This window comes from Mastigoproctus giganteus, chromosome 7, assembly GCF_048544385.1.
Source record: "Mastigoproctus giganteus isolate SK-2022 chromosome 7, ASM4854438v1, whole genome shotgun sequence".
NCBI classification, from domain to species: domain Eukaryota; kingdom Metazoa; phylum Arthropoda; class Arachnida; order Uropygi; family Thelyphonidae; genus Mastigoproctus; species Mastigoproctus giganteus.
This window is the reverse complement of record NC_143581.1, coordinates 144,636,019-144,662,886: the sequence shown is the minus strand read 5'-3', so window position 1 is coordinate 144,662,886 and position 26,868 is coordinate 144,636,019. Positions and strand designations below refer to the sequence as shown.

The 26,868-nt window shown below is 38.4% G+C and overlaps 1 protein-coding gene across 3 annotated transcripts in view; it reads left to right on the top strand.

Annotated features, from left to right (window-relative positions):
• The window catches only part of Cog1 (conserved oligomeric Golgi complex subunit 1), a 546,651-nt gene that overhangs the window by 148,493 nt on the left and 371,290 nt on the right, over nucleotides 1-26,868 (top strand). For all 3 annotated transcript variants that reach the window (XM_090377929.1, XM_090377930.1, XM_090377928.1), the window contains exon 9: nucleotides 13,345-13,389. In XM_090377929.1, coding sequence (XP_090234055.1) covers nucleotides 13,345-13,389 — 45 coding nt within the window. The remainder of the gene's footprint in view (nucleotides 1-13,344; nucleotides 13,390-26,868) is intronic.

Below are 26,868 nucleotides of genomic sequence, written 5' to 3'. Positions count from 1 at the left end.
GAGACCATCACCGTGTTGTGATCTGAGGTGCCGAGAGGACCACTTAACTCAACCACGTACTTAGAAGGGTTGTTTATGAGAAAATATCAGGCGTGTTGGCTGTATGTTTATAATTGTCCAGTATTCTGGTAGGTAAATGATCAATCTGTGCAAGGTCATTAGTAATTGCAAAAGCCTCAGCATCTCAACCATCTGGGTCGGTGTGACACGAAAACGGAAGCCAGCTGAAGTTGTGAACATTAAAATTGCTGAGCAAAATTACCTCACTGTTAGGAAAGTTGGACTGAAGAAAGTCATGTTTAAAAGAGAGGAAGTCAAACAGTTCCAAGTGATTAGTGGAGTGGGGAGAATGATAGAGCCAAGAGATGAATTTAACAGAATGTGGTAGAGAGATTTTAAGCCAGAGAAGATTGAAAAGTGGAGGTTCCAAATTACTGTCTCTGACAGGGAATATCAGAATGGACATATGCACAAGTACTACCTTTATAGCAAAAGAAATCATGCAACAAATAATTTGGACAACTGAGATGAACAGTGGTTGAATCAACCAATAACTGAGATTCTGTCAGAAAAGGTATGTGAGATTTGGCCGACTGTAAGTGGAAATGGACATCATTGAGATCAGAACTGAGACACATGTATATTTGTGTAATGAATGAGGTAGTACATGGGAGGTTTAGATTTTTTTGCAGAAAAGTTTGTTGTATTAGTTTGACAATTCATGGTGTATTCAGTAGAAAGAAAATGTTGGGCGGGCGTGCTGTAAGAAGTAATGAAATTGGTATTAGTAATGGCCACATGGTGCAAGGAAGCCTATGACTTATGCTGCACCAGCCAAAAATAACAAAAAATAATAATAATAAAATAAAATTTAAAAAAAATACATAAAATAAAATAATAAGAATAAAAACAAATTAATAATAAGAATAAAAACAAATTAATAATAAGAATAAAAACAAATTAATAATAATAAGAAAATAATAATAAAAATTAATAACAGAAAAGGAAATGGACAACCTATGCATTTCCCTCCTCCCTTAAGTACCTTTGAATTTCCCCAGACTATCAGCCTCTATCACCCATGTAGCTAATTTATTCCAGTAATTTGAAACTCGCTGGATAAATTAAAACTTCCTACAATCCAGTCTAAACCACTCCCCCATAACTTGAAATTATGGCCCCAAATTCTAGAATCATTTATAACCATGAAAATTTCGGCCTTAATCATTTTGCTTAATCCTCTCAGAGCCTTAAACACCTCAATCAAGTCTCCTCTAAGGTGTCTAGTTTCCAAGCTCTGCAGCCCACATATTCGAAACCTTTCCTCATATGGATGCCCTTTTGCCGATCTCACCAGGCGAGTTACTTGTCTTGGGACCCTTTCAAGAAGAACAGTGGCTTTCTTTAGGTGTGGTCTCCATACTTGAACACAGTATTCCATGTGTGGTCTAACAATAGCCTCATATAATGGGATTATGATGTCCTTATCTCTACTAGCGATTGTTCGATGAATCATCAATAGAACACCATGAACCCTCCTTGCAACCAGTCTACAATGCTCAGAGAACTTCATATCTGACCATATTGTAATACCCAAGTCCCTTTCCTGCACTACCAGATTTAGTTCAACTCTGCCAAGTGTATAAGTTATTTTGGGATTATTATTCCCCAGGAGAAATACTCTACACTTTGTTCGATTAAAGCTTAGCTGCCATTTTTCTGACCATCTTTGAAGTATATCTAGCTCATTCTGAAGCTTTGCTTTGCAATCATTAGTTACTCTACCAATCTTTACATCATCTGCAAATTTAGACATCACGCCCTCTATCTCTTCATCGATGTCATTTATGGAAATCAAAAACAACAATGGTCCTAATACTGATCCTTGGGGAACCCCACTTATTACATCAACCCAATCTGAGAAATAACCATTTATCATAGCCCTCTGCCCCCTGCCCTGAATCAACCCTTTTATCCATCTAAGGATTTTCCCTGTGATTCTAACCTGTTCCAGCTTATAAAGTAACTGCTTGTGTGGGACTGAGACAAATGCTTTGCTGAAATCCAAATAAACAACGTCAAAATTATTCCTTAAGTCCAGCTCTTGAGTGACCCTGTCAAAATAGCTAACCAGATTAGTTAGAAAATCTAAGGATTTTCCTTACTACCGAAGTTCGACTAACCAGCCGGTAATTTCCCACTTCACTCTTAGAACCACCCTTATGTATTGGAGATGTGTTGGCACTTTTCCAACCCAACAGAATCACTTCCGAGTCCAGTGATGCTCCCATAATTAGCCTTAATGGTTCAATGCACTCACTTGCCACCTCACTTAAGATTAATAACAGGTAAATGCTATCAACCCCAGGAGCCTTACTAGCCTATAAGCCCAAAAGTTTTTTCATTAAATAAACAAGTGAAATTTCACCATCATTAATTACATTTTTTTTCACCTTCACTCCCAGAATTTCTCATTGACGTGAAGGGTTTTTCTTCTATAAATATCGATGCAAAATAACTGTTGAGTTCATCTGCAGCTTCAGCTGGGTATCTAATACTATCCCACATTCATTACATATGGGTCTGATCTGGTTTGTACTTCTCTTCTTTGAATTTATATGTGTGAAGAACTCCTTATCTCCCTTCTTTGCCAGCGATTTCTCATAATCTGCCTTTGCCAGCCTAACCTTTTCTGTAGCACTATTACAGATCAATTTGTAGCTGTTATAGGCTTCAGTGCTTTTTATTGCGCTGTAACTTTTCCATGCTGTCTTTTTCTGCTCAAGTAATCTGGCAACTTCATTATTCATCCAACTTGGAATCCTCCTCTTGGAGTATTTTCTAATTGTATCTAAGCATCCAAGGCTTCTGTGATTAATGTTTTAAAGGTATACCATAATTCAGTTGTATTCACTCTCTGTGCAATATCTACCCAGTTAATAGAGGCCACATAGCACCTTAAGGCATCGTAATTTCCTTTTCTGAAATTATAACCCATTCTTTTGCCTTTAACTACTGCTGCCTCTCTCTTTTCATCTTCCACTGTAGACCTCTGTGATCACTTCCTACTATTGGTTTCTGTACTGTCAGCCCTATTATGTCATCTGGTTCATGGGTGATGATGAGGTCTAGAATATTCTTTTCCCTAGTACTTTCCCTGACATATTGATACAAATAACAAACATCTAGTTGATTTAAAAATTTAGTCCCCATGTTGAATTTCCTTCCCATTTGCTCCAATCAGTTAGAGGAAAATTAAAATCACCCATAATAAGATATTGATGCTTACTTGCCCATTCCATTTGCATATAGAGGCTCTCGTCATAATCTTCACAGTTACCTGGCCTGTAGATTACTCCCACTCTCATTATACCTTTGCCTCCATCTATTTCACACCATACAGATTCTATACTAGCATGTGAAACGCCTGAATCCGGGAAAGCTTTCGCCACATTCAGGCTACTTTTGATAAGAAGCATGACCCCACTGCCCCTTATATCTTCCCTGTCCTTCCTAAATACATTATACATACTGTACTGAAACTCATCGCCCGTTATCTCTGGGTGGCCCCACATTTCTGTAAGCCCTATTATGTCAGCGTTACTTGTCCTAACCAGCAGTTCGAATTCACTCATTTTATTGACGACACTTCTGATATTACTGTATAAACAATTAAGACAGTATTCTTGTATAATTAACTACCCTGACACACCCCTTAAAGTTATTTAAGCTTGCTTTCCTGGCATTTGTTACCTGCTCATTTGAAATGCTTTTTCTCTCAGAACATCTTGCTACTATTTTCTTTTGCAGTAACAAACAAATGCTCTTGAGATATGTGCAAGAGTTAATTTGACCGATACTCTCAGATAAATGCGTATCAATATTACCCTTGTCCCCCCCCCTCCCAAACCAGCAGTTTTTCTGAACCTTTAAGGTATCCTCAATAATACTGGCAAAAACATTTGCACCACCTTTGTTTATACAGTCTGTCCTCGTATAGCACAATAGTTGTGTTCCTAGAAACCCTCGTGCAATGTAAAATCGTGCAATATAAACAGCAAGCCCTATGGGAAAAGTGGGGTTAGGTGCCGACCACCCAAGATTGAACACACATTTGGAACCAAAACATTACCAAACACAATAAATAATCGGATAATTTTAATCGTTATAAAATACTTACGTATTTTATAACGATTAAAATACGTAATAAAAAATATTATAATATTTTTTATTTTTATTAAAAAAGTAAAGTGCAGCCATTATCAACCCACTGCAGGATGGAAGCCTCCTCAACAATTCATGTTGAGGGAAATGGACCATAATCTGCCACGCTGGTCCAGTGCGGGTTGGCAGATCGACCGTATTCAGCAGTCAGGCGATTGAACCCCGGTCTACTCAAAGAGCGTGTGCTACTGCACTCCTGCTCCTGCCCACTCGGATAATAAATAATAAAAAATATTTATTTTTTATTATTTATTTAAATAAAAATTTATTAATAAAATAGTAAAAAATTTATTATATTAAATAAAATAGTCGTAATAAAATGTTTACGTATTTTATTACGACTATTACGTAATAAAATATTGCTAATGCTCTTGCTTCTATCGTAAGCAAACTTGTTTTTTGTTTGATTTTCTATCCAAACAGATGACAGCCATTCCATCTCTTCCAATTCTTTGTGTCTTAATCTAATGGATTTTAATTACACTTTGTGTTGTTCCTGCTGTGAAAGTTGTTTTTATTTTCTCCGCATTCTTTCTAATTCTCGGCGTTGCCTCATTTCGGTCTGTAGCACGTGCAATATCACATGGTCTTTCATTTTGCTCAAAGCGTTTCACAATTTCATATTTTTTCTCTATCGACAGAGGCGGACTGGCCATAAGCCTTACCCGGGAAATCCCGGTGGGCCCCAGGCCGGTGTGATTTTGGCCATAAACCGTAGTATGAGGCCACTATAAATTTTCCCGGGTAAGAAGTTTTGATCCAGTCCGCCTCTGTTCATCGATATTGCTTTTTTTTTTTCTCTCTGAATCTGCAGTATCTTCGCCAGGACGCTTCCTTTTCACACCTTTTAAGTATTTTACTAATTTTTAGGGAATAAAGCACAATTACAAAACGAGGAGGCACGCTTGATACACATAAACAAAGCTGCGCGCGTATAGCAATTGAATAAACAACACCGTAAAGGCCGAGATACACTATTAACACCTCACATTTTACTAAAGCACATTTCTGGGGGTTACTACCATAAAACAATTTCCAGTTGCGTTTCTGCTAGTGGAATCTGTTATAAACTGGTAGTAAACTCCATCTAATTGCATTTGCGATTATATCGATAGCTGGAATTGTGTTGGTTTTTACGTTATTATGGTGAAATGTGTTTCCCCTTCACTGATATAAAAAACATAAATACATTTTCAGAATCTTCTCTTCCTTCCTATCGTGTTGCGTTCGGTTGGGGTGATTGCCATTTCTTGTAAACACAAAGGCGAATCGTGCATAAGCGAATTCGGTTCGTGTTATATAAGATATTGTTCACCTATTTATAAATCGTGTATGATCGAATTCGTGTAAACACGTGTTATACGAGGACCGACTGTATGTATCCCATCTCTACAAAACAGATTCCTTCTACCTACAAGTGTGGGCCAAGCTGATAGAAATTTCCCCCCAAAAGCTTTGCAGAGTCTTTCAAGTCTTGAGTTAATCCACAAGGCCCCAGGGGCTCACATCTGGTGAGTATGGGCTTGGCAAACCAAGGGTCCTGGGCTGGATATCATTATTCTTTTCTTTCTTGGTGATTTCTGCTTCTAATCTCTGTCTCAGGGTAATTTGGGAATTTTTTTTTGGCTGGTGCAGCATAAGCCTCAGGCTTCCTTGCACAATATGGCTAATAATAATAAGGCTTTTGGCATATAATCCCTTCTCTCGAGCCTGGGCAGAATTGCAGACACATAGACATTGTGACCTAACTCGCGACATTTCTTCAGCATGGTCCTATTTTTGTCTAACAAATCTTCAAATCGTGTATGCTTAATGTAATTAGTCCCCACATGAATAATAATATTCTCTTTTTCCCCCTTAAAATCTGACAGTCTGTTGGTGACATCATTGATAGTTGCTTCCGGCAGACATACCCTGGTTCTAGTCCACCTGTCCTTATTACAAAAAATATTTCCCGTTTCGCTGACAATGGAGTCTCCTAATAGAACTAAGTCTTTTGAACCAGCAGAGTAGTTTGCACTTGGTTATTCTGTTCTGGGGTCTGAATCGGGAATGTAGGTTGCTAGAATCTTGAGTCTCTGATGAGCTCCCAGTTATATTATTCTCGAGGACATGCACCCGTTTTTTTCAGTGACTTAATTTGTTCTAGCAATGCACCAAATTGTAACTTAAGATCGGTGCACTCCTTACAATGGTGACAAAGAAAAGAATCTCCAAGTGAGCTAGGATTATCTACTAGGTCGACCTTGGAATACATGCCACAGGTTCTGCAAAGGATAAAATCATGACTCACCCAGAAATCGCCATCGGCTATTTCCGTATGAGTCATGGTACTCTCTGACGAAGTGTTCAAGGCAGATCTTGTAATAACCATTATGAAATTTACTAATTATTAATAAAACAAACTTTCAAAAAATCATATTTATAATATAAAAAAATAAATCAAACTGTTATGAGTAAAAAAATTATTAAAATAAACTTTACAATATACTAAAAAAACCTTTGAAATCCTGCTCTACTTCACTAATCCTGCTTGAATCCCCTCTTATCTATGCTTCTGTAATGTTGCTATGAAGAGCTGTACTACACAATCTGCTCGTCACGAATCGTTATGGAATTGAAATTTTGGAGTATGACATACCCAGATCCTTAACATGACATGGCCTTGACAATGCCCCCCCCCCCACACACACATATACACATTACTTGGACTATCTCCAGTCACTAGCTGAAAAACTGAGTGAGTAATTTGCATCTACATTCACACGTGAGAAATTCTGTACGGAACTTCTAACAGAGGGCTAAATGATTTTGTAATAACTTAGAACAAGGTAGAGGAGAAATTGTTCAAGTTAAACATAAGAAAGGAACTCGGGGGTGGATGGGATCTATACAGCTATATTAAAAGATGTAGCAAAGGAAGTAAGTAAGCCCTTAGCCATAATTATGAGAGCATCCTTGGACTCAGGATGTGCAAATATATCCCCAATTCACAACGGAGGATCAAAATGTGACACAAGTAATTACAGACCTGTTAGTTTAACTTCTATTCCGGGGAAAATAATGGAGTCACTGATTAAAGAAGCATTGCAGGATCATCTGGATTACTGAAAAGCAAATGGCTGGTGATAGTATTTCAGAAACTATCATCGGCAAAAAAGTAAAGCAGTTATATGATGACCTGCAACAAAAGAACCCAGGAACCAGTGGTGATTTCATGGCAAGTAGGGGCTGGTTTGAAAAATTTAAAAGGCGAACTGGCATTCATAGTGTAGTTAGGCATTGAGAGGCTTCAAGCTCGAATGCAGATGCTAAAAAGTTTGTTGAAGATTTCAAAAACTATGTAGACACTGAGGGATTTATCCCTCAACGAGTTTTTAATTGTGATGAGAAGGGCCTATTCTGGAAAAAAATGCCTAGAAGAACCTACATTACAAAAGAGAAAAAAAGCATTGCCCGGACACACACCAATGAAAGACAGATTAACACTCTTGCTGTGTGGTAACGCTAGTGGGGACTGCAAAATTAAACCATTGTTCATTTATCTTTCAGAAAATCCGAGAGTTTTTAAGAAGAACAATATCATAAAAAGTAAACTAAATGTGATGATGTGGAGGGCGAACAGTAAGGCTTAGGTAACAAGACAGTTTTTCCTGGAGTGGATTCACGAAGTGTTTGCCCCAAGTGTGAAAGCTTATCTAGAAAGTTATAATTTACCTGTAAAGGCCCTCTTGGTTTTCAACAATGCCCCTGCTCATCCCCCGGCTTAGAAGATGATTTGACAGGGGAATACAGCTTTATTCAAATTAAATATCTACCACCAAAAACAACTCCTCTAATCCAACCCATGGATCAGCAGGTCATTGCCTGTTTTAAAAAACTTTATACAAAAGTTCTGTTTCAAAGGTGTCTTGAAGTGATGTCGGAGACAGAACTTACATTGAGAGAATTTTGGAAAAATCACTTCAATATCCTCAATTGTTTGAGGATAATTGATAAGACATGGGGTGGGTGGGGTGGGGGGGTGTCTTCCAGGACAATTAACTCAGCCTGGAGGAAATTGTGGCCAGAGTGTGTGTGTCAGAAAGAGACTTTGAAGGTTTTGGGTCAGATCCTGTTGTTGAAATTGTGTCTCTGGGCAGGTCCATGGGATTGGAGGTTGGTAGTGAAGATGTAGAGGAATTGGTGGAGGACCATAGAAGGGAGCTCACCACAAAAGAACTGTTGGACCTTCATAAAGAACATGAAACTGAAGCAGCAGAGGAAATTTCATCAGAGGTGGAAGCATCAAGTAAAGGCAGCATCCCAACTGCTGACATTAAGGAAATGTTGTCCAGTTGGGCCAAAATGCAAAGTATGGTTGAGAAGTGGTACCCGAACATTGCCTTAGTTAATCAAAATATAAATTTGTTCAATGATAATGTGATTAGCTACTTTTGGAAAATTTTTAAAAACAGACAGAAACAGACAACATTCGACAAGTTCTTTGCTAAATCGAGTGCTAGTGAATCGTCAGGAAAGGGACAAAAAAGACATTGATCACCAGAATTGGAGTTACAGTACCTGATGTTTTAATGGAAGGTGACTCCCTTCTAAACAATACATAATTCCTTTCCTCTTCTTCAGCTTCTGCCATCATTGCTCCTCAGTAAAGGTAAAGTTCTCATTAAATTATTATTTATTTATGTGTGAGATTCGGGGCTGGGAACGGATTATTCCGATTTTAATTAATTCGTATGGAAAAAAATGATTATATATTCATCTGTCCCTCAGGAACGGATTAATGACGAATATAGAGGTTCTACTGTGCTTGGATTTCAGGAACACTTTTGACATTGTTGCACATGGAAGACTACTGTACAAATTGGAGTAGTATGGTATTAAGGGTAAGTTGCTACAATGGATAAAAGGGTGGTTGAAGTGGGAGAAGACAGAGTGTTAATCAATGGATACTTCTCTTCGTGGACTAGTGTTGTTAGTGGAATCCCCAAGGGTTTGGTGTTGGGCACACTGTTGTTTTGTTTATTTATCAATGATATTTATATGAGGCTTAATGTCGAAGTTGGAGATGATACAAAGTTTGGCGGGTTAATGACAGAAATGGCAGTGTGTTACTGGAACAGGTTGTAGAAAAGTTGAGCAGATGTGCTGAGAAGTGGCAACTGAAGTTTAACATTGACAAATGCAAAGTACTGCATATGGGTAGAAGTAACCCAAAGACAAACGTGCCAACTGTGTGGTAAAAACACTTAGGGTGGTTGAAAACGAAAAAAACCTGGGAGTAAATGTGCAGTCAGATATGAAGTTTTCTGAGCAGTGCAGAGAGGCTGCCAGAGAAGGTCATGGGGTATTGTCAATGATATATAGGAATTTTGCTGGTAGGGAAAAGGAGCTGATTATCCCTTTGTATAAGGCAGTAGTCATGCCACGCCTTGAGTACTGCGTACAGGTCTGGAGGCCTCATTTTAGGAAAGATGTAGAGTTGCTTGAGTGTGTGCAGAGAAGGACAAGAAAATTGGTGTGGGGAACGAAGGGGTCCTCTTACAAGAAAGACTTAAATTATACAAATCGCAGCGGCTGGAGACTAGGCACCTGCAAGGTGATCTGATTGCTGATTGAGGTGTATAAGGCCTTGAATGGGTTGAGCATGCTAAATTCTGATGGGATTCTTCCAGTTACTTAGATCAGGGCTTCTTAAACTTTTTTCATTCACGACCCCATTTATGATTGCGAGTTTCTTGGCAACCCCATTTATGATTGCGAGTTTCTTGGCAACCCCATATAAATATAAAAGAAAGATAAATTAATATTTTTTGATGATTTATTTATTAGGTAACAATATACATATACATATGAAAATATATAGTTTTAGAATTCGTTTTGAAACATACAAAAATCTAAAATTAAAAATTGCACAAAAAATTGTAAAATTGTATTTATTATAGTTACAAAAATTATATACCCTATTTTTCATCAAAATTGCATTTTTTGCAATAACATAAATAAAAGGGGATTCTGACCGTCTTAGTTCGCTCGAATATATTCGAACGCAGTCGTTCAGTGGTAAGTATTAAATTAAAATTAAAGTAAAAAATTTAATGAGATGGATGTGCCTGTTTTTTATTGCATAACAAATTAAATCTTGGTGGAATGTTTGACACTGCTGGACGTAAGACCTCTTCAACATTTTTTAGCGCTGAATGATACTGGGATTTAATATGTGTTAAAGCTGAGAAAGTAACTTCACATAAATATGTGGTGTTGAATGGCAGAAGTACATTTAACGCCATATCAGCGATTGTGGGAAATTCAGTTCTAGTTCCGATCCAGAATTCAGTCAAGGACTTTTTTTGAAATTATAGTTTTAAGTTTCAGTCACTCGAAAGCTCAGCAAATTCCTCTTGAGCTTTAAGTGGCAGGTGATCAATCTCACTTCAGCCAATCCAAAACGGCTTTTGAATCCAAACTATTTTTTGGAAATCAATATTTAATATAAAATATGTACGAACTGTGTTTCTAGCGCTTTTAAGTGATCTACAATAATTTTTGCAATAAAAGTTTTACAATGAATTTTCTCGATTATAAAATTGTCGACACTGGAAAACATTTCCAACGAATTTTTTTCTACCCTACTTTTCCAAATGTTGATCTTTTTGATAAAACTTTCAATTTTATCATTCGAAGTAAATATATCGCAATTTTTTCCTTGGAGAGACAAGTTGAGATTGTTTAATTTCGCAAAAATATCTGACAAATAACACAGCTTGGATAGCCATAAGTCATTTTGAAAAAAACCAGCAAGTTCACATTTTCGTTCGGTTAAAAATATTTCGATCTCGTCCTTTAATAGCAATAATCTTCTTAAACTTTGACCTCTTGACAACCATCTTACTTCTGCATGTAATAATAAAGTTCTGTAGTTGGAATCCGTATCCTTACAGAGATTTGAAAATAAGCGGCTGTTAAGGGCATGGCTCTTAATAAAATTTATAATCTTAACAGCATCCTGAAGCACATCGTTCAATTCTGGTGCTAATTTTTTTGCTGCAAGGGACTCTCGGTGAATAAGGCAGTGAGTAAAAGTTATATGATCATAATGAGCAGCTTGAAAAAATTATTTAAAACCAAAATTTTTGCCGGTCATCGCTCTTGCACCATCTGTGCATATTCCACAGCAATTTTTCCATTCTAAACCTTCAGTTTTTAAAAATTCGTCAACTTTACAATATATGTCTTTCCCTGTAGTATGGTCTTCCATAGGACGACAAAATAACAATTCTTCCTCCACGCTTTCTTTATAAATGTACCTGACATATACTAACAACTGAGCCAATTTAGTAATATCAGTTGTTTCGTCCAACTGAATTGAAAATTTTGGGCTTTCTTTAATTCTTGTAATAAGTTGCACCAATTGGTCCTTGTTAATATCAGAAATTCTATTCGAGACAGTGTCGTTCGACAAAGGAATTTTTCGAATATCATCGCCATATTCTTTCCATGTATTCTTTCCATTACTTCCATGTAGTATTTCTACCATTTTAATAGCAGCAGGTAATACAAGATCTTCTCCAATGGTGAATGACTTTTTATTTTTAGCAATACAGTATGAAACTTCATATGACGCTAGTAAACATTTTTCACTAACGGTTATAAATTTTTCAAAGGATTTTTTTTCTTTATTTAAAGATTTATACAGTCTTTCAAAATATTCTTTTGGTTTATTGACATACGAAACATGCTTTGATTCAAGATGTCTTTTTAATTTTGATGGTTTCATACTCTCCGGAGCCAATAATTCATTGCAGATCAAACAAAGAGGTTGTTCATTACCCTTACAATTTTGAAATGTAAAGCCAAATTGAAGAAAAGACTCATCATATTTTCTTTTTCACACATAAGATGCCTGTTTTTCAATATTTTGTCCTGCCTGAGAAGAGTTTGTAGCATTATTATCTGTGTCATTGCTATTCTTATTTAAGTTCAGCCATTTATCCATGGCCAAAAATTATTTTGATTCTAAAATACAATAAATATATAAAAATAACATATTGCATATAATAATTGATTTATTAATTACCGAATAAATAAAAAAAACTAAAATCTCGTTACGGCGGAACACTGACAATTGACTACACTAGAAGAGCGTCAATACTACACTAGTTCACATTACAGTCAGTGTTATTGAATCATAGTCTCGCTGCACGTGTGCGCGCGCGCATTCCTCCCTTTGTTTGTGTGCAGGTGTGTGAGTGTGACTCTGCACAAATACACATCTAGATGTTATAAAATCGTGTATTTAAATATTTGACATTAAAATCTCTCGCGACCCCAGAATTTTGCTACGCGACCCCAAATGGGGTCGCGACCCATAGTTTAAGGAAGCCTGACTTAGATTATGAATCTGAGGGGCCATAAATTCAAAACGAGTAGTTGTAGAATAGATGTGCAGAAATTTGCATTTAGCTAGTGGGTGGTTAATTGCTGGAACAAACTTCCATCTGTCATTGTGGAAGTTTGATAGCTTAAATAAATTCAAGGAGGAACTGGACATAGTTTTAGAGGAATGGATATGTGAAATTGTTTTTTTTTTTTTTTTTTTTGGCCAATGTTACGTAAGCTCATATGCTTGCCTTCTTGCATCACATGCCTCCATTACTACTATTACTACTAAAGAAATTGGCACTACTACTACTTAAGAGTTTACTCTTTTGAGAACTGTAAAGGTATTCTCAAGCATTTAGTATCATCCATACATGTGTAGTTACCCTCTACTCAAGAACATTTTTTCATTTTAAATTCCAATCGGTTTACGTCATTCTGTTTGCAGAGATTAAGGCATGATTTTTACATCATACAGTACAGTAGTTTTCAAATGGAACAGTATTTAGTGTAACTGGAGTCATAACTATGCGTGATATGTATGCATTTTTTATCTGTTAATAAAATTTTTATTAGATTTCTACTATTTTCTTGGTAATTTTAGAAGTATTAGCCTTAGTTATTGTCAATGCTATTGCAATCCCCTTGTTGACTATAACTGAGGTTGTATATGTGTTTTTTCTTTGGTAAGTAAAGGAATGAAAAGTCTAGCAGTTCTTTTTAATTTTTTTTTTCTTGCAGAACTGTCAGAATACCCTGAAATGTCTGGATGACATCAATAATCAGGTCAGATTATTAAATATTTGTGTGTGTGTGTGTGTGTGTGTGTGTGTGTGTGTGTGTGTGTGTGTGTGTGTGTGTGTGTGTGTGTGTGTGTGTGTGTGTGTGTGTGTGTGTGTGTGTGTGTGTGAGAATTTTATCTAATTTATATTAGGGGTCTGAATATACAGTCATCCCCTGACTTGCACAGCTTCTTATGGCCAGGTTTTGCTATTGCACAGTCAGATATTACTACCAAAATTTTGGAATGCATGGTAAGAGTTTTGCTGCTGCACAATTTTTCGATTATCAGAAAAAATGTTTTCTTTTCAAATAACATCAAAATGTTTTTTGCTGATACATTCCATTCAGTATGAAAATGATAGCTCTTTGCTTTAGTAATAGTAGTAATAGTATTTTCCGTATAGTGCAAGGAAGCCATAGGCTTTTGTTGAACTGGCAAAAAAAAAAAACGACAAAGTTAATAAGAAAACACAAATTATATACTTCTCTCGTCACATAGGTAAGTATACAGTTGACCCTTGAATTTACTCAAACTGTTAGCCTCGGCTACCTGTGAGAGCATTTGCTCTAGCTACCAATGACTCGCTGGCTTAAAGAAAACTTCCTACAATCTAATCTAAACCCCAAGCCCTGTAATTTGAATTTATGAACCCTAGTTCTGGAATTCTTTAGAACAGTGAGAATTCCACCTTCACTCATTTTACTAATCCTTCTCAGAGCCTTATAAACCTCAATCAAGTCATCTTTTGCCAAGCTCTATAGCCCACTTAATCGGAGTCTTTCCTCATGACGGTCATCTTTCTACCGATCGCACCATTCTAGTTGCATGTCTTTGGACCCTTTCAAGAAGTTGTCTTTTTTCAGATGTGGTCTCTATACTTGAACACAGTATTCCACTTACTTTGCTATTTCTTATGTACATAAAGGGTATATTTAACTATATACATACAGTACGTTTATTTTAGAGGGCCTAAAATGAAGAGAGCCACTGTGAAAATAATTTTAAATTTAGAGGAAAATTTAAAAATCATTGAGTTAGGAAATGGTATATTTATTATGGCATTGGCTGAGAAAATTAAAAATTCAGTTAACTTCTCCACATCATTGGCTGCAAGAAGCACTACATAAGTAAGAAATCCTATCTTAGAGAAAATTGAAAAATTACTTGCTTTCTGGATAGAGGATCATGATCAAAGTAGAATACTTCTTAGGTCTGATGTTATGAGAAACAAAGTTGTGCAAATTTTTAATAGCCTGCAAAAAGCCAGTCCATCTAATGCAGATGTTGTTCTGCCAGTAAGAGTTGGTTTAAAAATTTTAAAAAGCATCAAATCTTCTCAATCCAAAATTAACTGGAAAAGCAGCCAGCACTGATTCAGAAGCTGCTTCCTTGTATTTGAAAACTTTAAAGGATATTAGTGCAACTGAGGACTGTCTAGCAAGTCAAGTGTTTAATGCTGATAAAACCTTCCTATTTTGGAAGCATATGTCAAGCCAAACATTCATTTCAAAAAAAGAGAGAACCTCCCCAGGTTTGAGTTTCAAAAGGCAGGTTAACACTTGTTATGTGTCAATGCAGAGGTTGACTTTAGGTGAAAGATGTTTCTAATTTATACATCAGGAAATCCTTGTGCTTTTAAAGGAATATCAAAAAGCTCCTTACGTTCATTTTGGGAACTGTAATTTTTCCAGAGTTATTATCATTTTCTATGCACTTCCAGCATCCCTGAGTCAAATGCCGCTATATTCTAACCTGTAAAAGTCCTTATTCTTGCTCCAGAGGGCTTTGCAAACGCTGTGGTTGAGCTGGTCATCATCTGCAAAATGGGTTACACAGAGTGCATTCTTCAGCGGGCCGAAGAGGTGATAGTTGGAAGGTGCAAGATCTGGGCTATGAGAGGGGTGAGGAAGAACAGTGCATCCCAGTTTTGTAATGGCCTCCATCGTGCACAAACTGGTGTGGGGGTCATGCATTGTCATATAGAAGAAGTACCTCATTAAGGTTTTTGTCCAGTCAAACTCTACGGATGCAGGCTTTCAACTTTTTCAACATTTCCACATATCAATCTGAGATGATTCTGGTGCCATGCTCCAAGAAGTCAACAAGGAAGACCCTATCTTTGTCCCAAAACACTGTTGTCATGACTTTACCTACAGAAGGCTGTCTTTTAAACTTGTTGTGCGGTGAATTTTGATGGTACCACTCCATTGACTGTCTCTTCATTTTAGGGTCCTAATGGTGGACCCAGGTTTCGTCACCTGTGATTATGCGTGAAAGAAAAACCTCTTCTTCATTCTCATAGCACTGGAGAAATTCTGTACGGATGACTTTCCATGCTACTTTGTGCTCATGTGTCAGCATTTTTGGGACCCACTGGGCACAAACCTTGTTGTATCCTAGTTCCTTTATGAAGGTTGTCAAGAAGGTTTCCCTATACCACTGCATAGCACAATTTGCATGTTGTGATGTGGTTGTCCTCTTTGATCAGCACATCAATTCGGCTCTTGTTGTCACTGATGTTACTGGCCAGCTGCTTTGGGGCTTGTCAACAACATCGCTTTCCCCACACTTTCTGGAACTCGAAATTATCAAAAAAAATGGTAGAGTACGCTCCGAACTTACTATTAAACCTATATAACCTCTGTCTCAGAGTAGTTACCTTCCCGACTTCCTGGAAGATGGCGAACGTTAAACTCATCCTAAAGAATCCAACAAAGCCACCACACTTTCCGGACTCCTACCGGCCCATTGCACTTTTGACAGTTATCAATAAGCTATTTGAACGACTACTCTACACACGGATCCAACATTACTATGATGAGGCTGGTGTGGCCTCAGCAAGCCGATTCGGCTTCAGGCAGGGAACCTCCGCCGTGGACACCTTAACTCACCTCCTGACCAAGGTAAACAGATGTAATACAAAGTACTTCCTAGTGATAGCTGTGGACTTCACTGGGGCGTTTGACTCACTTTGGTGGCCAAGCATCCTGGCGAGGCTGCGCGAAGCCAACATGCCGGAAAACCTCTATAACACCATCAAAAGTTACCTAAGCAACAGAACCTTCAAAGTCACCGCACATCAGTTCGCCCCCTATGGCACACTCTCCAGGCATGTCCATCGGGGCTGCCCTCAAGGTTCGGTCCTTGGCCCGCTACTGTGGAATATTGATGAAGTACAATCTCAGGCATTTGTAGACGATCTCATTCTGACGATACAGGTAAACTCCAGAGCCGCATTAGAGGTCCTCACAAATCGGGCCCTGACCACTCTCCAAGAATGGGAAAACCGAAATTAACTCAAAATATCCCCAACAAACTCCATCCTACTAAAGGGATGCCTTGATCTTAGGCGGCCTCCACAAATAAAAATTGGGCAGAAAACAATCAACTTCTCCAACCAATTGAAATACCTAGGCGTGATATTGGACCAAAACCTGTCATTTCAGGACTATCTGAAATATCTCCATGAAAAAATAAGACGCTATGCAGCCATGGTTGCCAAGGTCACGCGTAAAGAATGGGGCTTGAAAAAGCGAGTCCTCACTCCAATCGTCACCTACGCATCCGGCGCATGGTTTCAAAAAACTACAACAGCAGTAAACAGACTTATCACAGATCCATCCTCCTAACCATCACTTGCACTTGCCGCATGGTGAGCACCCATGCTCTGCAGGTGCTCGCCAGCACTCTCTCGCTGGACTTGGAAATCATACAACGTGGCCTACTGTACTACCTAGACAAAGGTACCCCACAGACTTTTGTGGGGTTCACTATTGACCTAACCAACAACAGAAATGCGAAAAAGAAGAGGATACAAACTCACCTGCAGCAGGCATGGCAGGAAAGGTGGAGCAACTCTCAAAAGGGAGAGATCACAAAGAAGTTTCTAGAGTTATTATCCAGAGTTGAACAAAGTCCAATATTGAACAAAACTACCCAACCTCACCAAAGTGGTTCTCCCCAGGTCTACAAGTAACTTATCTCTTAACTGTACACAGAGCGATTAATGCCAAACTGTCTCTACTTGGGATCCAGGATGATCCAACTTGCACTTGTGGAGGGGGCTAGAGAGCTGGCAGCACCTCATGCATGACTGCCGGCTCTATGAAGACCTACATGGTGTTTTACTCACCAGAATCCATTACTTACCACAGGGACAAGAACATCACTACCTAGACACAGAGGAGTATCAAGCCTTCTCGGATTACGCACAGGTATTGTTGTGATGCGGAGGAACCAAATGGCCGCTGCCCACAACCCACTACCATTATAACCAAAGAACATCTGTTCTTCAGCTTGCTTGGACTGGGATACCAGAAATGACCCACCCCCAAGAATTAGAAAACTCAGGAAACAAACTATACCAAAATAGACTAACATGGATGGGGCCCATGTCCCATGAATGACAAATGGAGATGACTACCAAACTTAGACACCCCACCAGCTGGGTCTATGTGAACAAGACACATTCCTGAGAACTGGGAGGCTTAGGAAATAAACCACACTAAGGTAAAGGACTAACATGGACAGGACCCAGGTCCCACGGATGACAACTCGGACATGACACCAGATTGGACACCACCAACAGGGTCATTGTATAGTTTTCCTGCAGATGCCTGTTGGTGATCACACCGGGCTCTCTTGCCTGGTGCCTTTCCATCCCCCCCTTGTGCTGGTGGTGGGATGGTCCCCCGGCACCCCCTACTTTCTCCTGGTGAGGCATGGGCCTGCCTCATTGACTTCTGGGGTTGCCTACACTATCATTCCCATATTTCTACCTTAACCCCCTAGCCTTCAGTCACCCACCCACTCTATCTTTATGCCAGCGAATGCCCCACACACAAAAACTTATGTCAAAATTACCATTCGCCCATTTTTTTGGGCTTTATTATGCAAGCGGTATCCCCCTCGTGTAATGATCATCAAAATATATATGGATCTGTCTGTACGTACGTGCATATAAAAGAGCGGGGAAAAAAAGAGCACGTGTGTTTTTTTTTTTTTTTTTTTAGGTCCTAGCTACTGAAATCTCAGGAAATTAGGTGGCAGGACCTGCCAGAGTAAAACTAAAACTACTGGGTTCCTGGTCTGCCTCCACAGGGTGAAGGTGGGGCAATGTTGGGCCTCAGCAGGGGTCCAGTGGCTAAACGATCAGATGAACAACGGTACATGACACTACAGATATACATTATCCATACACTTTTAAACCTCTGGCATTTCCAGTAAACTGGTACACCCACAATGAACGCTATGCAGAGATGGAGGAAACCCCTGGTGCCATCTGACACTAAATACACTTTACACCTTACTTAAAGTGTCTTGGATCACTAATATGGCTGCCATTATGAATGGATACGTTTTTTACGCTCCGTAATCAGCGCTCTGGATTATGTGTTTTAACTTTAATTTCCAGTGAAATTATCCTCACAGCAAGTATTCCTCCGGTGGATTCTAATGGTGAGATATTTTCAGTGTCTATTCGTTTTTTGCCAGATACTAGCATTTTTCTGTTTCCTTTGTTTGTGAGACTGTATTGTTACCATGCAGTTCATGGAAGGGAAATAGAGAAGAGCTCCGATATAATGTGGCTGCCGCCCTGATATCTGGTCATTGACTGGGTTGGGTGATCCCACCAGTGCATACCCTGGGTTGAAAGAGTGCCCCAACATTTCTGTGACTGAAAAGTGTTCTGAACTGTATAACTGAGTGTTCAATGACTCCCCCCCCCCATCTGCCATAAACTGACCATGGTGATGTGCTGACTTTTCTCCTGTCTACTCCATTGAAAATCTGATAATACCATCGACTTCAGGGCCCCTTAAAACCCCAGAAGAAAGTAGTGCCGTTCCTCTGGGAGCATTTTGAAATTGAGTGTCCCCCTCCACTATTCAGGAGGTGATAGCCCAAATCTTTGCAGACCTGCTGCACAACAACAAATTGAGCAGTAACTTCCCTATAACGTGTTCCACGATCAGTGTAAGAGATTCCTGCTAATCTGATTGATTTTCTGGATTTGGACAAATATGGAAAGAAAACCAGAAAAGGGTGACGCAATGCCTTCACAAGACCAAAATGATGACCCGGTGTTACTTGAACACCGTGAAGACGTTGAGGAAATCCCAACGGGTCCCCTTCCAGACTAAGAGAAAGAATAAAAGGCCCGCGGTCCCAAAGTAGGAAAGGGAGACATGCTCTAGTCAGTACAAAAGGAGTTGCAAGATCCAGCACCATCCCAAAATGACCATATGGAAGAGAAACAGCAGAACCCCATGCTCCCCAAGGGCTCACTCATCCAGAAATCTCTAATCCTAAAAATGGTGCTCGAGAACCTGTTTAAAGAGCAAGCAAACAGGGTAAGTTACTGTCCTAAGGGCGAAAATTGTGTTCTTATAGACAAAACTGAAGACGATACTGCCTGAAACAAACATGGGCTCTGGCAAAACTGGAAACCTACCAAGCGAGTGGGGCAAACGAAATGCCACAGCACCCCATCCTATGCACAGGCACTGAGGACATCAGCTGCTACAGCCACTACTATAGTTGACCAGGTAGCCCAAGAGGAAAATCCTCCTAAAACACCAAACCTAGTAATCCTATGCCCCAAGGATGGGAAACAAATAACAACAAGTGAGGATATTAAAATTAAAATGATCGAATCAATGAAAGAAGACTTCAAAAGAACAAGGATGAAGTCAGTCAGAAAGACGAGGAGTTCTGGAATCACAATTGAAATGGGGACAAAAGGAGAAATCCAAGTAATTATGGGGAACCCCAAGCTAACAACTCTTGACCTACAGGCAGAACCCCTCAGAAGGGAGAGGCCCAATGACCATCATATTTGGCCTTCCCAACAACATCAACCCGCAGGACCTAGTAGACGAAATCTACAAACGGAACTTATAAGAGACTCTACCATACCAAGACCCGAAAAAAACCCATAACCCCAAGATATTCAGCAACGTCCAGAGAAAATAGCGCACGCAGCTGGGTTATGAAATTTACCCCAATTGCCTGGCAGATAGTGAAAGATCTGACCCAGCTATACGTGGAATAGAGCTCACGCAGAGTTAGGGAGCATGTGGTAGTGCTGAAATGCTTCAGGTGCCTAAAGTTCGGCCATACCACACATACTTGCACACAAATGATCCCAACCTGCAGTCACTGCTCAGAAAAGGGGCAAGAGTAAAGAAAATGCCCAAATAAGGCCAACAGCCCACATGTGCAAACTGGAAGACACTAAAAATAGATGCCAATAACTGAATGAGATTCCAACTCTCCATCCTACATTAAAGCAAAAAGCATATACCAGAACAGAACTAATACACAATAAAAAAATATATATATAACCAGACAGCAGGGTGGTGGTGTACCAGTTGTGGGTGAGGTCTGATGAGGAAGGGGCCGATATCCTCATAATCCAGGAGCCCTATGCACATGATAAAATGGCAAGAGGGTACCCTTTAGCATATAAGCTTATCCAAAAGGATGGGGACACTCCATGGACAGCAATATTAATGTGCAACCTGAATATAACAGCTACAAAGGTCAGCCAGCTCTGTATATCATGGGCAGCCTGTGCTCACATCATTTCACCAATTGGGGCCTTCTTTGTGGTCTCCCTATACTGCAGACTAGGCCAGGAAATTACCCATGCCACCAGTTACTTACAATACCTACTAGATGTGTTACCCAATGAAAAAAAAAATAATAATTGTAGGCTCAATAGGCTTGGATGTCAACTGCCACTCACTCACCTACATGGCACAGCATCACTGAAGATGAAGGAGGATCCACAATGGAGAACTCCTGGAGGATTTCCTCTCTGGTTCACAGCTGATGGTCTTAAACCAACCAAACCAGCTTGTGCCCTACTGCAACCTACAGTGGGAGGCGACAATAGATATTTCCCTTGCCATAACAAACCTGGCCTCACACATCTCTGACTGGAAGGTTGACGACTCCTGGACCACTTCAGGCAAACTGGAACCTCTTTGCTGAAATGCTCACCGAGGCCACACACTCTAGATGGCAGGAATTACTGACTGAGGATGATCCTGATGTCCTGCAATGAAAGATTACAGACCTCATAACAAACTTCACGCATACGGTGATGAAAAGGAAAAACCTTATGCCCAGTGCAGTGCCATGGTGGTCCCACGAGCTACAGGAGCTGAGGAGAGAAGTAGCTTGTAAGAGATTATATGTTTATAATCTCTTACAATCACAACATTTTCTTCTTTTGAGTTTATTTTTCATCCTTTTGAGTTTGTGAATGCATCATGTCGGTGGAATTTTTTAAATCAGAAAAGGGAAAACCAAAATTGTGCTTTAGTGGACATTTGTTTTATAAAGACTGGCAAAATGAAACAAAAATTCATTGGAAGTGTCAAAATTACCGAAAAACCAAATGTGCTGCTTGAGTTACTATGGTAGATAACACCATCGTTAAAACATGGAAGGAGCACAATCATTGTGGAGACGCAGCAGGAGTTGAGGCAGCACAACTTCTTGGTACCATTCGAACTTATGCAGAAACAACAAATAATATGCCTCATAGTATTATTTCAAATGTTTCAAGAACCTGTAGCCAAGCAGCAGCCCCAAAGCTTCCTAGTGTAGATACTATGAAACGAACGATCCGAAATATAAGAAATCGAAATTTTGATGGCCCAGTTCTTCCAACGCATCGTAGAGACATAGTTTTTACAGAAGAATATAAAACATCATGCAATGGAGAATTGGTTCTACAATTTGATTCTGGACCCGAGGACAATCGTATGTTAATTTTCAGTACGAAAAGAAATTTGCAGTTGTTAGCGCGAAGTGAACGCTGTTATGCCGATGGGACTTTCAAAACTGTTCCCTTACTTTTTTATCAGCTGTATACGATACATGGATCAAGGACAAAATATCGCTTCCATTAGTTTATGCATTATTGCCTAACAAGTCTGAGGAAACGTATGTATCTCTACTACTGCAGCTGAAAGTATTGGAACCGGCTATGTCCCCGCAATCAAGAACTATAGATTTTGAGATGGCGATGATGAATGCTTGCAGAAGAGCTTTTCCTGATGCTTCACAACGGGGTTGTTTTTTCCACTTTTCACAATGTATTTTTCATTCCATTCAGAATAATGGATTGAAACAACGTTATGAAACTGATGCTAATTTTGCTTTAAATATGTGAATTTTGGCAGCAATTTCATTTGTGCCCACTCCTATTGTGACGGTCGTTTTTGAACATTTGTGTGAAAATGGTGTTTTTCCTCCAGAATCGCAAGAAGTTGTTGGTTATTTTGAGGATACATGGATTGGACGCCCAACCAGACGACATCTTCGTCGACCACCTTCGTCGTCCCATGAAATGTGGAATGTACACCAGCTTGTTCTTGAAGAATTACCAAGAATGGATAATTCTGTTGAAGGGTGGCATAAAAGATTTGAGGAACAAGTCGCTGCTTATCATCCCAACATTTGGAAATTTATCGATTGCATTAAAAAAGAACAAAGTATTAAAGAAATGCGCATTGAACAATATTTAAGTGGAAGTGATCCGGGCAACAAAAAAAAAGAAGTATCGCAATTGTGATGAATGAATTAAAAGGCCTGTTAGTGCATACGATGAATGGGGTGATATTGTTGATTATCTAAGAGGTATAGCACATAATATTTCTTATTAATAATGTACATACTGTGTTGTAAATATTACAGTTTCTTAGTAATTAATTATCCCAACGTGACTGATTCTGAAGATTACATAAGCATTCATTTTGAATTTTTGCATTGTACTATGACATACCTAATGTTATAATTAGTTTACTTTAAGATTAACCAATTGTTATATTGTTTAAATAATGGATTTTTTACTATTTTTGTGATACATGTAACTATTAAATTACATATTTCCATACATGTGTTTTTTTATTTCCATACTATTCCCTCATAGTTCATAGAATTCCAAAAATATGCTAATCATAGCTTAAGGCAGAAACTTAAATAAAAAATAACTTTTTACGATTTGACTAAACACATCTCATTGCTTCTAGATGGTAAAATATGCTAGTGATCATTTGTAGGCTATAAATTGTTTATGTGATAAACTGACACGGCAGTAAACTGCTAGCGATTAATTGCTGACAGTAACTTGCTGGTGGTGAATTGCGGGCGATAAATTTTCCGGACCCCGTCACAATTCCCCCCAAGAGAATCAATCTCAGAATGGGCACATGAATTTTGCAAATCTTCTCCACCAGAAAAGCAACAAGAAAAAATGGTTAATACACCTCTATCTTCACCCCCCCACCAGATAACGCAGAAAATGTAAGAAGAAAAGTAAACAAAGAAAAAGAAAAGTAATGCAGAAACAAAGATTACAGAACAAATGGATGTTGAGGCAGGAAATACCAGAGAGGACCCCTCCTTGAAAATGTGCCATCTCAAGCAATACAATTGAACACCCCCTTAGAAGCAGTTGCAGTCCATCTAGTAATAGGCTTTGATATTACTGTGACCTCAATATATCTACCTCCTAGTCAAGAACTCTACTTGAAACATTTTGAAGCACTGATTTCTCAATTGCCCTCTCTGTTCTTCATTCTAGGTGATCTAAATGGGCATCACTCACTATGAGGTGATCCCAAAATAAACCAGAAGGGTAAACAAATCGAGAAAATAATAGTTGAGAACGACCTCATGATTCTGAATGATGGTACACATACATATTTCCACCTGCCATCAAAAAGCAGCTCTGCAATAGGCATATCAATCGATTGATATGCCTATTGCAGAGCTCCCCCACACTGTATCCGATGATTCAATGGACCATGTATGAGAATCCATTGGGCAGCGACCACTACCCCATATTTTTGTAAATCATGAAGAAAGCTCCATGCCAATCCAGCAGCCATCCCAAATGGAAAATATATGATGCGGACTGGGAAACTTTCAGGACACTAACGAAATTAGATTGCAATATTATTAATATGTTGACTGCCAAGGCTTATTTGGGTAAACTGGCCTCCGGCACCAGTAGAGTTAGGCATGTTAAATTATTCAAAACCCAAATTATAATATATATTCATCACCAAAACTCTTAAAAAAAGCTTATTGTTGTAAAAAAAAGCTTCAAGAATTATCTTGTAGTTGTTGTATGTAATAGAAAATTCTTCACGACGGTCAACTATGAGTTAACTCGATTAACTCAGACGTATTGTAACTTGCAGAATTCGCTGTATATGAGTCAGCACTGTGTACAAATCTGCAGTAGTGACACAGATTTTGTTGTGACGTATTTAGTATTTTGTTACATGTTTTTTTTTTTTTTTTTTTTTTTTTTTTTTACAAAAAAAAAAAAAAAAAACCTAAAACATGGATAAGAAGAGACCGAGCTGTATGCTAATATGAGTGACTCAGAATTTGAAGAGATTTTTAATGAGCCATACAGTTCTGGTTCCAATAGTGACAATTATGAACCTTCTAACGATGCAAGTAAGGATTGCGAAGATGAAGCCAGTTCCCAGCCTGAAGATATTCCTAATTCTCGGCAGGCAAGTATGTCAAATAATTACAATAATTTGTGGAATGAAATAGCATAAGATCCTCCAAAATTTATTTTTGAAGAGAACGTTGGTTTGAAAACGGACACAATAGAATTTAGTGTGCAAAAATTGGTAGACCTATATTTTTCGGAAGAATTTCTTACATTATTAGTCGAACAAACTAATTTATACGCTTTGCAAGAAATTAAACAATGTGGACAATCCCCAAAAATCTGACAGGTCATCAAGATGGAAGGACACTGAATTCTCAGAAATGAAAGTGTTTCTTGGACTTTTGTTACAAATGAGTCCTTGTTCTTTTCCTTCAATAGAGCATTACTGGAGTACACGTGTATTCTACCATGTTATGTTTTGGCGATCATTTATGAGTCAAAATAGATTACAGTTGATATTACAATATTTTAAATTTGCAGGTATTCATTACAATCTGCTGACAGGTTATACAAAGTAAGACCGATTTTGAGTTATTTCAATAATGTTATGCACAATAATTATGTACCGAATAACAACATCTGTATTGTCAGTGATGTTGTGGCGTGGGAGACTGAAATTCCACCAGTTCATAAAAAATGAAAAGCACAAATACGGAATCAAACTTCACGAACTGTGAGAGTGCAATGGCCTTGTTATGAAAATAAAAATTTACTCTGGTAAATCAGAAGAAACTGAACAAAACATAGGTCATAATACTGAAGTGCTATATTTGCTTGAGGACCACTTAGACAAAGGATATGTATTGTATATGGACAATTTTTATAATTCCGTTACTCTGACGAAATTGTTGTATGCTCGAAAAAACCTATGTATGTGGGACATTACACACCAACAGAAAAGAAACTCCAAAAGATTTGATGTGAAAATTGAAGAAAGGAGAAGTTGCATGGCAACGAAATGGCCCTGTTGTAGTATGTAATGGAGGGATATAAGAGTAGTTCTCACTATTTCTAACAAACACATTGTTGAAATGGTCAAGGTACGCATCCGGAATGGAAAAATTTCGATAAAACCAAACATAATTTGAGATTATAATAGTGGAACGTCTGGCATAGATCGATTGGATCAAATGCTCTTGTATTATTCAGCGCTAATACGAGAGCATCAGATGGCAAAAAAAAATTGCATACATATTATAGAAATTTATATACATAACGCATACACCCTTTTCCGTCAAGTTACGAGTTCCACCATAAAATGTCTGAAATTTAGAGTAACATTCATTGAATCTTTGATTGGAGAAAAAATTCTAAACGTTCCAAAGAAAATTGGGTCTGAATGTGAAATTTATTATTTAGAGGCTATACCACCAACTGAAAAAAAAACACACCCGACTAAGCCATGTCGAGTATGTACAAGAAATAAAAAATGCCGCGAAACATGCTATCGTTGTCCAATGTGCTAAGGGAAGCCCGCTCTTTGTGTAGAAGAATGTTTCAAGAAATATCACAAATAAACAATATTATTTTCATGAGTTTTAGTAATACACTTTTCTTTATGTATTTGTGAATAAAATAATTTTTGTTTGTGAATAAATTTTGTTTTCTGACACTGTGGTTGATTTTTCATTCTTATCCCAGAAGCCCACTATCCATCAGTTGCTACAAATATACTCATAACTGCACCTGAAAGGCAAGTCATACCAGTCCGAGTTAACTCATATGCATTGTCCTGGGCCAGACTGCCAAATAAAAGTTAACTCATATTTGGCAGTCAGCGTGTTAAACAAGAATCAGTACAAACAGCAGTGGCTTGTCGCTAAAACTCCAAGCATCGAAAAGATAATACCCAAAACTCATGCTAACATTAGAATATATCCAAAACCATGGTGGAACAGTTGAGTGTCAGGAAGCTAAAAAAAGAGAGGAATAGAGCCTGGAACCGCTTTCACAAAAATCCAACAGATAATTTAATCCAATTCAAGAGAGC